The sequence below is a fragment of the Chlorocebus sabaeus genome, chromosome 6 (assembly GCF_047675955.1).
Source record: "Chlorocebus sabaeus isolate Y175 chromosome 6, mChlSab1.0.hap1, whole genome shotgun sequence".
NCBI classification, from domain to species: Eukaryota; Metazoa; Chordata; class Mammalia; order Primates; family Cercopithecidae; genus Chlorocebus; species Chlorocebus sabaeus.
The window spans coordinates 42,648,110-42,662,290 of record NC_132909.1 but is presented as its reverse complement, the minus strand read 5'-3'; the positions used below and the strand labels follow the sequence as shown (position 1 = coordinate 42,662,290).

At 39.1% G+C, this 14,181-nt stretch overlaps 1 protein-coding gene across 1 annotated transcript in view; it reads right to left on the bottom strand.

Annotated features, from left to right (window-relative positions):
* LOC103234249 (uncharacterized) overlaps positions 1-14,181 on the bottom strand; it is an 80,231-nt gene that overhangs the window by 61,223 nt on the left and 4,827 nt on the right. The window contains 2 exon segments of the mRNA XM_073016757.1: positions 1,670-1,765; positions 2,271-2,397. Of these exon segments, the coding sequence (XP_072872858.1) occupies positions 1,670-1,765; positions 2,271-2,397 (223 nt within the window).

Genomic DNA, 14,181 nt, shown 5'->3' with positions numbered 1-14,181 from the left:
GTCCTGAAAGATATGCAGTCTGTCCAAAAATAAAACGGGAATTACAACTACCCAAGCTGCCGTAACAGGTCAACTGAAGGTGAACCCTAGTGGAGACCCAGCATCCTTGTGACCAAGCTACAACCCCTCTTCACTACAAATTCAGAGGGCATCTCATCACCCTAAGGGCCCAACAAAAGAAAATCTTTACCTTCTAAAATCAGTTTATGAAAACTTGAAGAGGTGTTTGTTCCATCAAATTCAGACACCAGTACAAAACTACATTGTGCCCATTGTCAGTGCTTCTATTTTAATGTAGCACTGGAAGTATGTGGCAGAAGAATTAGTCAAAGAAATAAAAAAATCCACTGAAATTAAAAAATAAGTAAAATGCTGCTATTTGTAGATCATACAATCTTATATCTAAAAAACCATAAACAGTATATTAAAATCTGTCTAAACTAATAGATATACTCAGTAAATTAGCAAAATATAAAATTGACATACATCTATGGTTTCATACATATCTGATAAAATAGAAGAAAAAAATTTTATTGACTATACCATTAAATAATAAATTTCTGAGGAAAATATTAACCAAGGAGGTAAAAAATCTTTACAATAAAAAAGGAAAGGCCGGGTGCGGTGGCTCAAACCTGTAATCCCAGCACTTTGGGAGGCCAAGATGGGCGGATCACGAGGTCAGGAGATCGAGACCACCCTGGCTAACCCGGTGAAACCCCGTCTCTACTAAAAAATACAAAAAAAAAAACTAGCTGGGCGAGGTGGCGGGCGCCTGTAGTCCCAGTTACTCGGGAGGCTGAGGCAGGAGAATGGCGTAAACCCGGGAGGCGGAGCTTGCAGTGAGCCAAGATCCGGCCACTGCACTCCAGCCTGGGTGACAGAGCAAGACTCCATCTCAAAAAAAAAAAAAAAAAAAAAGGAAAAATTAGAAAAGATACAAATAAATTTTAAAATATTTTATCTATGAATTGAAAAAATAAATATTATTGAAGTGCCATATTATCCAATCTATAGATTAAATAAACCTCCTATTAATTAAAATTGCAGTGGTACTATTTTCACAATAATGGAAAATCCAATTCAAAAATTTACATGAAACTAAAATGAACTTTGAATAGCCAAAGCAACCACGAGGAAAAATAACAAAGCAGAGGGATGTCATACTTATAATTTCAAACTATATATTTCAAGACTAGATAGTAATAAAAACGGAATGGACTGTGCAGAAAAATGAACAAACAAAATTCAACAGAAACTATTACTCTCAGACATTTCAGACCTGATGCAAAAAGAGAACTTTGAGAGTAATTTTAGTTTCTCAAAATCATGCAGATATTTGTGTGTCCCAAAAATTAAGGAAAAGCAGCCACATTGTACAGTCTCTTTATGCCATGAAGAGGACTTTGGCTCTCACTGTGAACTTGAAGGAAGCTCACTGAAAGAAAAGGAAAATCCTTAGAGAATTTAAAAGCATAAGACAGATGATGCTCCTTTGTAAGAGCAAAATTAAAAAAGAAAAAACAAACAAACAAAAAAACCCAGCTGCCCAAGAACTATTTCCTTTGGAACACAGCTTCCCAAATCACACTTTGAGGACTGGCTTTCTCTTTGACCTTGGGACCCCTTATCTGTGTCATCTGTTGTATTCATTTTCACTTGCACCTACCTGGGGATTTGGCAACCATCTCATGTCTCTTCATAGTCAAAGGTTTTTTTCCTTGCTCCAGACAGGTGATCAGGTCTGGCTTAGAAACAGGAATACCTGTTTTATTAAAAATAAAGAACATAAATCTTGCTTATATTCTCCAATTACAAGCTAGTAATGTGCTCAGCAGAGAGAATGTGATAAAATATTCTAGTAAATTAATACAAAAATACTAAGTTATAACAGAAATTTCTAAATAATTAGAAAATACTTTCAACTTGTAGGTTTCTTAATTTCACTATCTGGTTCTACTGAATCAAAAATTGGTGGTGGCAATTAGATTTTCAGGTGGGGGCAACAATATTTTATGCCACTAAATTTCTGGAATTACCACTAATTTAGAATGAAGAATACAGCTCAACTCAGGAATGTGGAAAGTTTGGAGTAAGATGGAACACGTTGAAGAAATTCTTTTCTAAATGAACAAATTCTGAAGATTTTCTGGAAAATGGGGATCTGAAACTCTTTTATGCAAATAGTAAATTACTAAAAAAATTCTACAAAAATAAATAAATAAATAAAACATTTAGGGTATATTATTATGTACTCAAGTTATCCTCACCAAGGAAGACCAGGTTTTTGTAGTTCTCTAACATCACATCCCTATATAAATTCCGCTGTGCAGTGTCCAGGCAATGCCACTCCTCCAGAGAGAATTCTATGGCCACATCTCTAAATTGCAATGGTCCCTGAAAAACACACACAGACACACACACACACACACACACTTTTACCAAGTGGCCATGGGCGGAATTTTTAATTTGACTTAAGGTGAAATGAGAGAGTAAAGAGAACTGGTTCTGACTTATAGGACTGACTAAAATTACCCAATAAAATGATTTCAAAACAGAAATATTATCTAATGTATTCTCTAACTCTGAGAAGAAAGAGCAGCATAAGATCCACATCAATTCATGTATTTTTCTAGATAATAAAGTATAAAATTAAGGGAAGAACATGAACATGTATATTTTTGAGTGCTATATTTACATCATACAGAATGAGTTGTGAATATTTTTCAGATGGAAAAGACATGCTGAGTTAGAAGGCATCTCCGTTTTAATATGTACAATAAGCTGAAGACCTCGTTATGCAGGTCCCCCCTCCCCCCCCAGAAGATCTGGAATAAAGTCTGATTTATTTATTTATTTAGAGATGGAGTTTCGCTCTTGCTGCCCAGGCTGGAGTGAAATGGTGCCATCTCGGCTCACCGCCACCTTCACCTTCCAGGTTCAAGCAATTCTCCTGCCTCAGCCTCCCAAGTATCTGGGATTGCAGGCATGCTCCACCACACTCGGTAATTTTTTTTTTTGTATTTTTAGTAGAGATGGTGTTTCTTTATGTTGGTCAGGCTGGTCTTGAACTCCTTACCTCAGGTGATCTGCCCCCTCTGGCCTCCTAAAGTGTTGAGATTACAGGTGGAGACACTGTGCCCAGCTAATTTTGTGAATTTCTAACAAGCTCACCAGTAATGCCAATGTTTTTGGCCAAGAAGGATATTTTGACAAACATCTAGTAAGTGGAAGAGCCTGTGTCTTCCCCACTTTTTCTAGCCTGTAAACAAACATAATAGCCTTCATTCACCATAGAAACATATGTAGAGAAAAAAAAGGACAGTTGCCAGATTAACTGTGATGGTTTATGCACATCAGCTGCATAAAGATACTTAATAATAAAGAGGAAAAATAATTAACTCTATAGTGAAAAAAATATATCAGAGATATTTAACCAAGTGAATCATTAACTTCACTAGGACAATTTTTTTTTTTTGAGACGGAGTCTTGCTCTGTCGCCCAGGCTGGAGTGCAGTGGTGCGGTCTCGGCTCACTGCAAGCTCTGCCTCCCGAGTTCACACCATTCTCCTGCCGCAGCCTCCTAAGTAGCTGGGATTACAGTCGCCCACCACCATGCCCAGCTAATTTTTTTGTATATTTAGTAGAGACAGGGTTTCACCACATTAGCCAGGATGGTCTTGATTTCCTGACCTCGTGATCCACCTGCCTTGGCCTCCCAAAGTGCTGGGAATACAGGTGTGAGCCACCACGCCCAGCCTAGGACAAATTTTTATGATGTGCTAATGCACACAGAAGAACACAGCATCACTGTTGAAATATTCCTCCCCCAAAAAAATGTAGTCTGAATGTAAGCATAAAGAAATATCAGTTTTAGACCAGGCATGGTGGCTCATGCCTGTGATCCCAGCAATTTGGGAGGCTGCGGGGGAAGGATCACAAGGTCAGGAGTTCGAGACCAGCGTGACTAACATGGTGTAACCCTGTCTCTACTAAAAATACAAAAATTAGCCAGGTGTTGTGGCAAGCACTTGTAATCCCGGCTACTTAGCATGCTAAGGCAGGAGAATTGCTTGAACCTGGGAGGCGAAGGTTGCAGTGAGCCGAGATCAGGCCGCTGCACTCTAGCCTTGGTGACAGCCAGACTCCGTGTCAAAAAAAAAAAAAAAAAAAAAGAAACATCAGTTTTATACAAACTTTAAAATACAGATGACTGCTACATTCTGTAATTTTTAGTAGTAATTTTAAGTAGGCTTCATTTAGCACCCTTAAGAGCAGGTATCTCCTAATAACTTTTTTCAGAACTTTCTGGGTAATAAATGCCATCCCATTTAAATAAGCATTTTCTTTTTTTTTTTTTTTTTTTTTGGACGGAGTCTTGCTCTGTCCCCCAGGCTGGAGTGCAGTGGGGCCATCTCGGCCCACTGCAAGCTCCTCCTCCCAGGTTCACACCATTCTGCCTCAGCCTCCCGAGTAGCTGGGACTACAGATGCCCACCACCACGCCTGGCTAATTTTTTGTATTTTTAGTAGAGACGGGGTTTCACTGTGTTAGCCAGGATAGTCTCGATCTCCTGACCTTGTGATCCGCCCATCTCAGCCTCCCAAAATGCTGCGATTACAGTTGTGAGCCACCGCACCTAGCCTAAATAAGCATTTTCTTAATCCTGGTCTGCATACAGCTAATGGAACACACAGATGGAGCCTCATCATTACATGTTCTCCGTCTTTACTAAGGACCACAGTTTTCCCCAATAGAAATCTTGAGTATCCACATCTTTCCATGTTCAACAGCCACAAAGGGAACATTTAAAAAATTGCAGATTCTAAATTCTTGCTGAGAATTCTACATGGCATATAAGAAGCTATGATGCGGAGAATAAAGAGAAGGCTCTGGAATATAGGAAAGAAATATTTTTCAGAGACTCCTGACTATCATAAAAATTTAAAGAAGTAATTAAACCAAACTCATTAGGGAGGAAAAACACAAGTAGAGAAGTAAAGGTTTCTGAGTACTAAACGCATGGCAGTCCAGGAGGCAGAGTCGACACTGCTCTTCATCTAAGACATGTTTACCTGAAGAAAAGCCACTTTTTTTTCTTTCTCCTCCTTCTCTGAAATTCCTTCTGAGATGAGATTCTCTAGACAAATTACACCTGAATCTTGAGAATATGTCTTTAAAGGTTTCAGTACCACATGTTTACCTGTTAGCATGACATCAACTGGCAGAAAAACAAAGACAGAAAAAGTCCACCCATTTCTGTCCTTTAAAACAGAAGACATTCAGGAACAATGAGCTGCTCCATGAAGATAAAAATATAAATTTCTCTTTCCTGTCCTCAGATGTTCTCCCCTGCCACAGACACCAGCCATTTCTGCTACAGTAATGGAAATAAGCGCCACACTGACCTGTCCCTACCAAACCCAAACAGAACAGGCCCTGTGACCACCCTTTAGTGCAAAGTTGGAACTTAACTCTCATGAATGTATTTTGAAGGCCTCATACTTGATTCTGGTCTTACCTGAGTGACACAAGGGACTTCATTAAAACAACATGGATGTTTCCACCCAGAATAATAATCAGAAGCTGTGGGGAGGGCACAAGACATTTCTGCAAATTGGCCATGTGATCCTAATGAGAAGTCTGGGCTGATAACCACTGAGCTAAGCATTTTCTCTCAAGCTTTAACAAGCTTATAAATCACTTGGTAATTTTGGCCCCAATTTATGTAATGTGACTACGGAGGTCTGAAAAGGGTCCATGAATGGGTGTTTTAAACAAGTTCCCTGTCAATGCTGATGTTGCTCCTCCTTGGCTCATTATTAGTATTAGTTAGAGAAGCAGGCACAGCACAAGGTCCCTTACAGTCAGCACTCTTGTCACAACCAAATACTTCTGGCACAAATAAGGACAACCTATCTCCATCTAAAAGTTTTGTAGCCTTTGCTGGTTCTTTAAAGTTTACAGAAAAAACATAAGGCAGCAGTTTCTGAATAAGTCTGGATTTTAAAAACATGTACACATGTACTAATGCAATGTTTTTTAAACAGGTACTATGTGCTCAAGAGTATGATACAGAGCACTGTGCTGGGCATAACACATTATGTGATTTAATTCTCATAACACCCTGGGAGCTGGTACTAAGTGTATAATAATTTTCAGGATTTAGGTAAAGGGCTCAGCATTTTTGTTGCTTCTTCTGTTTCTCTGCCGTTAAATTTTTTTTAAAACTGCAAAAAATTAAAGCTAAATATAGACAGATGAAAAAAACATGGAAAGCAAGAGTTTAATGTAGTTTAGAGAAAATTTTATTATGTTTATATTTACATTTTTGTGACTTGTGGAGCAACTACCAGATATGCAGGAATGGAAAACAAGTTCCTAAATAGAATGTCTCTGCAAACACTGGTTTTAATATAAAATTTAAAAACCAAGACCCTACAACACTTATTTTCCCATTTATCTGTTTTTTGGATTTCAGGACATTGTAAGCACCAGCTCTAGAAAGACAACAGGATTCACCAGCCAAAACTCTGATCTCTTCTACACAGTTCTGTGAAGCAAGACTCCAGGGTAGGGTCACACCTAAATAAGGCCTCCAAAAAGGGTGAATCTCAACAGAACTGGGTCAGGAAGTGGACCCTCTGTAGAATTCTGTTCTCTATGCCACTGAGGTATTTCCAGTTTTGTTTTTTCTAAGCTTACCTAAAAGAAACTTAAATCCCAGAGTCTGTGTAATTTTAATCTTTTCTAGCCACTGCCCTGTCAACTCTATATTATATGCTAATATGCAATTTAAACAAATCCCTTAAGGTTTTCTAGGGTAAGTTTATTAGGAAACAAATATGTACACTTAACAGGATGAAAGAAATAGAAATACTGCTGGGCCTGTTGGCTCATGCCCGTAATCTCAACACTTTGGGAAGCTGAGGTAAGTGGATCATGAGGTCAGGAGTTCAAGACCAGACTGACCAACATTTTGAAACTCCATCTCTATTAAAATTACAAAAATTAGCTGGGTGTGGTGGCAGGCACCTGTAATCCCAGCTATTCAGGAGGCTAAGGCAGAAGAATCACTTGAACCCAAATGGCAGAGTTTGTGGTGAGTTGAGATTGTGCCACTGAACTCCAGCCTGGGTGACAGAGGGAGACTCCATATCAAAAAAGAAAAAAAAAAATTATAACAACAATTCTGTTCATAAATATCCTTTCAAGTGTAGACATCAGAAGTCACAATATAAAGTGGCAAATAATGCCCAATATTTTGGGCATATCTATTTGTTGTACCAACCATATGATGGTTCAATTATTTACTCAGTTGCTAGTCTAAACATTTCTGGATTGTAGGAACCATGACTGCTTCATGTTTTATTTTAATGGTCATATGAAATGGAAGTTACTAGTTTATCTATTTGGGTCTCCAGATGTCCTCCTTGTTTATCATCCAAGTACCAGGAAACTGGAGAAACTCTCATCTGGGTACCTACCAAAGACACCCCTTGTATGAGGGGATGAACAAACACAGGATGATTCATTTCTCTTACACTGAGACAGAAGCAGAATTAACTACTCTTGTCAGCCTGACACAATTCTGCTCTGGACATCCTCAAATCCCTCAAAGACACCTGGATGATTGTGAAAGAATTCCCAGTGACCTGGGACTGATGGCCCAATGATAAGCCAGGCTGGAGAGACTCAGGCTGATTCTCAATGAGAAATGGAACTGCCTTGGTGAAGCTCCAGAAGCTGGATCACCTGTCCTGATTTGCTAGCTCTTGGGTAAGAGAAAGAACACAAATACTGTACTCCAGTATCACGTTTTACAGGTAAATATAGTTGTGGTCATAGCTCTGGATACTTTGTGGCCTTGTTCTCTCACTTTTAAGATGCTTTTTTATACTTACACATATTCTGTCATCAGATTCTATTTCCTCCTGGAAGCTCTCACATCACTGTAGCAGGTCAATGAACAAGATGTGAAAAATCTCACAGAGCCACACTCCCAAATGGGGGCTGTAAGATGTCTAGGCTGACATCTCACAATGCAGAAAATGCCTTTTGTTAGTTTTCTGTACATTCTCTATCCAAAGTCCGGCCCTTTTTTGTAAATTCCAGGCAGAGGCCAGATGTTACCTGCAGATTCTAGGTAGGATCTACCTGGCTCTGCATCCTTTGGTGTTACAGCAAGTGGAGTACAAACGAAGAAGAGAACCCCTCATAGAGGCTGCTCTAGCACATTCTAAATGATAAATCTACATGGAACCAAAAAAAAAAAAAAAAAAAAAAGCTGACACAACATGAATATTAAGTAGACAGTTTATTTGGGTGAAGTTTACAGATTATAACCTGGGAGCAAAGATTAAAGTTGCCTGGAATCTACACTTCGATTAGTAGCAGTTACAAGAAGATTTGTAAAGACAACAAGAGAAACACAGAGTGGGCTGACACAAAGTTGTTTGTCAGAAATTTCTATTTATTTAAAAAAATAACATTGATTATTAGATATATATCGTTATAGTTTAGGGTATGGGATATAGTGTCCAATGTGGCATTATTAGTTTAATTTATAGCTACATGTGGCAATATTGAACAGTTTCAAAAGATGAATACACAATTCAAAGGGAGGAGAAAGACATAATTGCACTTGTATTTTAACATCTCTGAGTTTGATAACTAAAAGGACTTGCATTTTTCAGATAAAAGTTTTTTAATTCCCAAATCCCAAGACCTGGACTCAAAATATGGAGCTGCAGATTTAGGGCTTGAGTGGCTGGAGCAGCAGCACATGTTACCTGCACATTTGTGAGCTTTTTAGCAAGGGAAGGAAGAAAAAAATGGAGATTTTCTTGTCTACATGTCTACTCAATGCACACATGTTACTCTACTTGGGTTTATGGGCCCCATGGTCTCTGAATCAGTTTCAGGATTGAAGATAAAAGAGTCATTGAAAGATGTAAAATGATTGATTGCTGCCCTGTGAAATTTATAGAAATCTGATCTAGACTCTCTAGAAGTGACTGTAGAGGACTATAAATAACAAACAGGCAGAAACACAATTCTGCCTGCACATTTAGGGGACAGCATACACTTCTCTGCACAAATGTGAGTTGACTGGAAGCCTGAGAGGGAACGTCCCCTCTAGAGTAAATTCTGGTTGGCACCGTATGTGTTTATATCATGTCTGGTAATTCCAGACTGTTTGGAAACAATAATTAAAAGAAAAATTTTCTCCAGCCCCAGAGAAACTCCACAATAATAGAACAGAAATAAAATACTTTTATTACATAATTAAACTTGAATATGACATGCATCATAGTCAATCTGCTTAAGAGACTACAAAGATAGAAAGACAGCCACCATAGTTAGTCCACAAGTAGAAGAATTTCCAGCACCATGTCATACATAGTTCATCCTAAATTCACCTGGAGATTGAAGAGGTCATCTGTGTATGCTAATTACTTATATTCAATGACAAATAAACTTTTCACCTCTTCATAACAGGAGGTAGTTTAGCAGCTTGAAGCCAGGTGCCTGCTAAACGTAAGCTCTCACTCTGCTACAAAAATGGTTGAATAGGGTTCTATCTTTTTGGCTATTTACATTTTAGAGCAGTGGCTCTGTACTCCTTGGCATTGGGCTACAGCACTCCTGCTTGCTTTCTCCTGAGTGCTAGTGTCCTCTCTTGACCTCTACCATCCACCATTGAGGCACAGCTCAGAGCACAGTTTACAGTTTATGTGAACTGCATTTGCCACAGCAGCACTCTAGGGTCACATCAGAAATGGAAGCCTGAGCTGCAGGAGGAGAGCCTGCAGGCCTCCTGGGTAGAATTTCACCTTCACAATAATGGAAATGGGAGCAGTGTCTCCGCCTCAGTTTCTACTTATAATGGTGACAAGGAAAAAATACTGCTGAATTTCCAGCATGCGTCCAGATAGAGATAGCTCCAAAAGTTATCTGTCTCACTGTGACAGCCCACCTTATTCAGAAACCATGGGATGCTAATAGGGTTTCTGAAACAGACACCCAAAGCATTGGAGAGAAAAACAGATCTCCATCTGAGCAAGATTCTTTTGAGAGAAAAAAGTTAAAACGATCTTAAGAAAAAGCTCAGTTTACATATAAGATTGATGATGTCAGCCAGAAAATATTCCCCTAAAAGCAATTTCTCTCTAAACACCCAAAATGCACAGCTACTCTAAGCATGAGAAACATGTGCATTACGAAGGAAGGGGGCAAGGCTGGGTGTGATGGCTCACGCCTGTAATCCTGGCACTTTGGGAAGCTGAGGTGGGTGGATCACAAGATCAGGAGTTCGAGACTAGCCTGGCCAATATGGTGAAACCCCATCTCTACTAAAAATACAAAAAAATTCACGGGGCATGGTGGTGGGTGCTATAGTCCCAGCTACTTGGGAGGTGGAGCAGGAGAATCACTTGAATCCGGGAAGCAGAGGTTGCAGTGAGCCCAGATAGCGCCAGTGCACTCCAGCCAGGGGACAGAGTGAGACTCTGTTCCCCTAAAAAAAAAAAAAAAAAAAGGAAAAGAACAGGGACATATTTTCAGAAGAATTTTATAAAGTTCCATTTCCATTTCTGCTGTGCTCTCCTAGCCATTGAATGGGGGTCTATATTGAAATACATCTTACAACTTCCAATGACACATTTTGATGAAAAAATAGAAACTGACTGTGTTCATACACTGGAATATATTAGATCTTGCAACATAGCTAATTGAAGAACTACTATAGTTTTGGGTGGCCACATCACCTGTCTGTATTTGTCCTGTAACAGCCGCATACAAATTTAGTGAAATAAAAGATACTAAAATTGTGTTTACTCATAATTATCCTGATTGAATAAAGTAATAAACATGTCTGACTATTATCTACTAACTAACAATTTGGTTGTAAATATTCTTTGGATATTAGATATAAATATCTAAGTACGAATAATTTTAATGAACTAGTCATAATGTATGTAGTATTTTAAAAAATTAAAATTATACATCAGTTAGGCCGGGCGCGGTGGCTCATGCCCGTAATCCCAGCACTTTGGGAGGCCGAGGATGGTGAATCACGAGGTCAGTTCGAGAACAGCCTGGCCAATATAGTGAAACTGTCTCTACTAAAACCATATAAAAAAATTAGCTGGACCTGGTGGCTCACAACTGTATTACCAGCTACTTGGGAGGCTGAGGCAGGAGAATTGCTTGAACCTCGGAGGTGGAGTTTGCAGTGAGCCGAGATCACACCACTGCACTCCAGCCTGGGCAACAGAGGCCGGGTGCGGTGGCTCATGCCTGTAATCCTAGCACTTTGGGAGGCCGAGGCAGGTGAATCACGAGGTCAGGAGATCGAGACCATCCTGGCTAACACGGTGAAACCCCGTCTCTACTGAAAATACAAAAAAAATTAGCTGGGCATGGTGGCAGGGGCCTGTAATCCCAGCTACTCAGGAGGCTGAGGCAGGAGAATGGCGTGAACCTGGGAGGCGGAGGTTGCAGTAAGCCGAGATGGCGCCACTGCACTCCAGCCCCGGGGACAGAGCGAGACTCCGGTGGGGGGTGGGTGGGGAATCTATACTTCAGTTGAAACATTTTATGTTTCAAAAGCATAAATAACAGTATTAAAATAACCATTAAGTGATTAATTCAAAGTAAATATTGTGGCTTTGTATTCATACTATTTTAGAAAATACTGTTTACGGCTCATGCCTGTAATCCCAGCACTCTGGGAGGCTGAGGCGTGTGGATCACCTGAGGTCAGCAGTTCAAGTTCAAGCTGGGGAACATGGTAATACCCCAGCTCTATATAAATACAAAAACTCAGCCAGGCATGGTGATGCATGCCTGTAAACCTAGCTACTCAGAGGACTGAGGCAGGAGAATCACTTCAACCTGGGAGGCAGCAGTTGTAGTGAGCAGAGATCAAACAACTGCACTCCAGCCTCGGCAACAGAGTGAGACTCTGTCTCAAAAAAAAAAAAAAAAAAAAAAAAAAAAAAGAAAATATTGTTTAATTTATGTGAATGCAGGTTATCTACAAACATTACACATAACTATGCTAATTGCTCTGAAGTAATAAATAGAAAGCAAGGTACAACTACAGACTCAACTGTTCAGTTTATACCCTGAACTGTTCTTGCTTTCACAGTGTAAGTACTTCAGCCTGTAAATATTGGATAGTTACCTTGGATTATCAGGTTTCTGTCACAGAAACTGAGTATCATTTAGTCTTTATTATTCTGTATTGCTACCTTTAATCTTATCTTTGTGCTAAGCTCTGTGTGCTCTTAGAATGAGCTTGTATCTAAACAAATCTGTGTCTCCTTTAAAGGAATAAAAATCAAAAAAATAAACTTTTCAGAACCAAAAACAAAGCAATAAATCTGAAGTACTAGTTAAAGATACTTCAGATTTGGAGTCATAAAAAATGACAAAAGTTTTATTTAGTTGTTGACATGATTTACGTATATTTCAAACAAGCAGAGAAAAATATCTACATATATTCTAAATTCCTTAAGAAAAGAGGGAATAGCAGCCAGGCGCTGTGGCTCACACCTGTAATCCCAGCACTTTGGGAGGCTGAGGCAGGCAGATCATGAGGTCAGGAGATCGAGACCATCCTGGCTAACACGGTGAAATCCCATCTCTACTGAAAATACAAAAAAAAGAAAAAATTAGGCGTGGTGGCAGGCGCCTGTAGTCCCAGCTACTTGGAAGGCTGAGGCAGGAGAATGGCGTGAACCCAGGAGGCGGAGGTTGCAGTGAGCCAAGATCACGCCACTGCACTCCAGCATGGGCGGCAGAGCCAGACTCTGTCTCAAAAAAAAAAAAAAAAAAAAGTACAAAAGAAAAGAAGGCATTGCAAAATTTTTTTTGGAACTTTTGAAAGACTTTTTGAACTCTTAGACATCTGAAATTAGCACACTGTATACACTTGAAATAATGTTTATGGGGGAAAAACCAGAAGACAGAAAGATATTATATGATATCCATAAGTGCACAAGACCAATGCAACAGAATAGACAGCCCAGAAATAATGCCACCTCCTATACTCATCAGAGTTTTGACAAAGCTGACAAGAGGATTGTGGGAAGAATTCTCTCTTTAACAAATGAATAACAGGAATAACTACCTAGCACTATGTAGAAGACTGAAACTGGACCCCTTCATTACACCATATACAAAAATCAACTCAAGATAAATCACAGACTTAAATGAAAAACTTAAAATTATAAGAAAGTCTGCAAGAAAACATGGGGAATAACATTCTAGACACAGAAACTGGCAAAGACTTCATGATGAAGATACCAAAAGCAACAGTAACAAAAGCAAAAATTGACAAATGGGACCTATTTAAACTAAAGAGCTTCTTCACAGCAAAGGAAACTATAAATATAGCAAACAACCTACAGAATAAAAGAAAATATTTGCAAACGTTGCCTCTGACAAAGGTCTAACATACAGAATTTATTAAGAACTTAAACAAGTTTACAAGAAAAAAAGCAAACAACTTCATTAAAAAGGGGGCAAAAAACATGAACAAAAAACATGAGCTTGTCAAAAGAAATACATGTGGCTAAGAAGCATTATATATTAAAAAAAAAAAAGGTCATCGCTAGTCATTAGATAAATTAAAAGAAAAACCACAATGAAATACCACCTCACACCCATCAGAGTGGCTGTTATATTTAATAAGTCAAAAAATAACAGATGGGTAAGGTTGCAGAGAAAATGGAATGCTTATACTCTGCTGGTGGGAGTGTAAATTAGCTCAATGACAGTAAAAATCAGTGTGGTGATTCCTCAAAGAACTAAAAACGGAATTATCATTTGACCCAGGAACCTCCTAATTGGGTATATACCCAAAGAAATATAAATTATTATATTATAAAGACATATTCACATGCATGTTCATTGCAGCACTATTCACAATAGCAAAGACGTGGACAGGCCCTGAATGCCTATCACTGGTAGACAAGAGGAAGAAAATATGGTATGGTCAGATGCGGGGGCTCATGTCTGTAATCTCAGCATTTTGGGAGGCCAAGGCAGGTGGATTGCCTGAGCTTAGAAGTTTCAGACCAGCCTGGGCAACATGGCAAAATCCTGTCTCCACAGAAAATACAAAAAGAAAAACTGGTCAGGCATGGTAATGCATATGTGTAATCCCAGCTA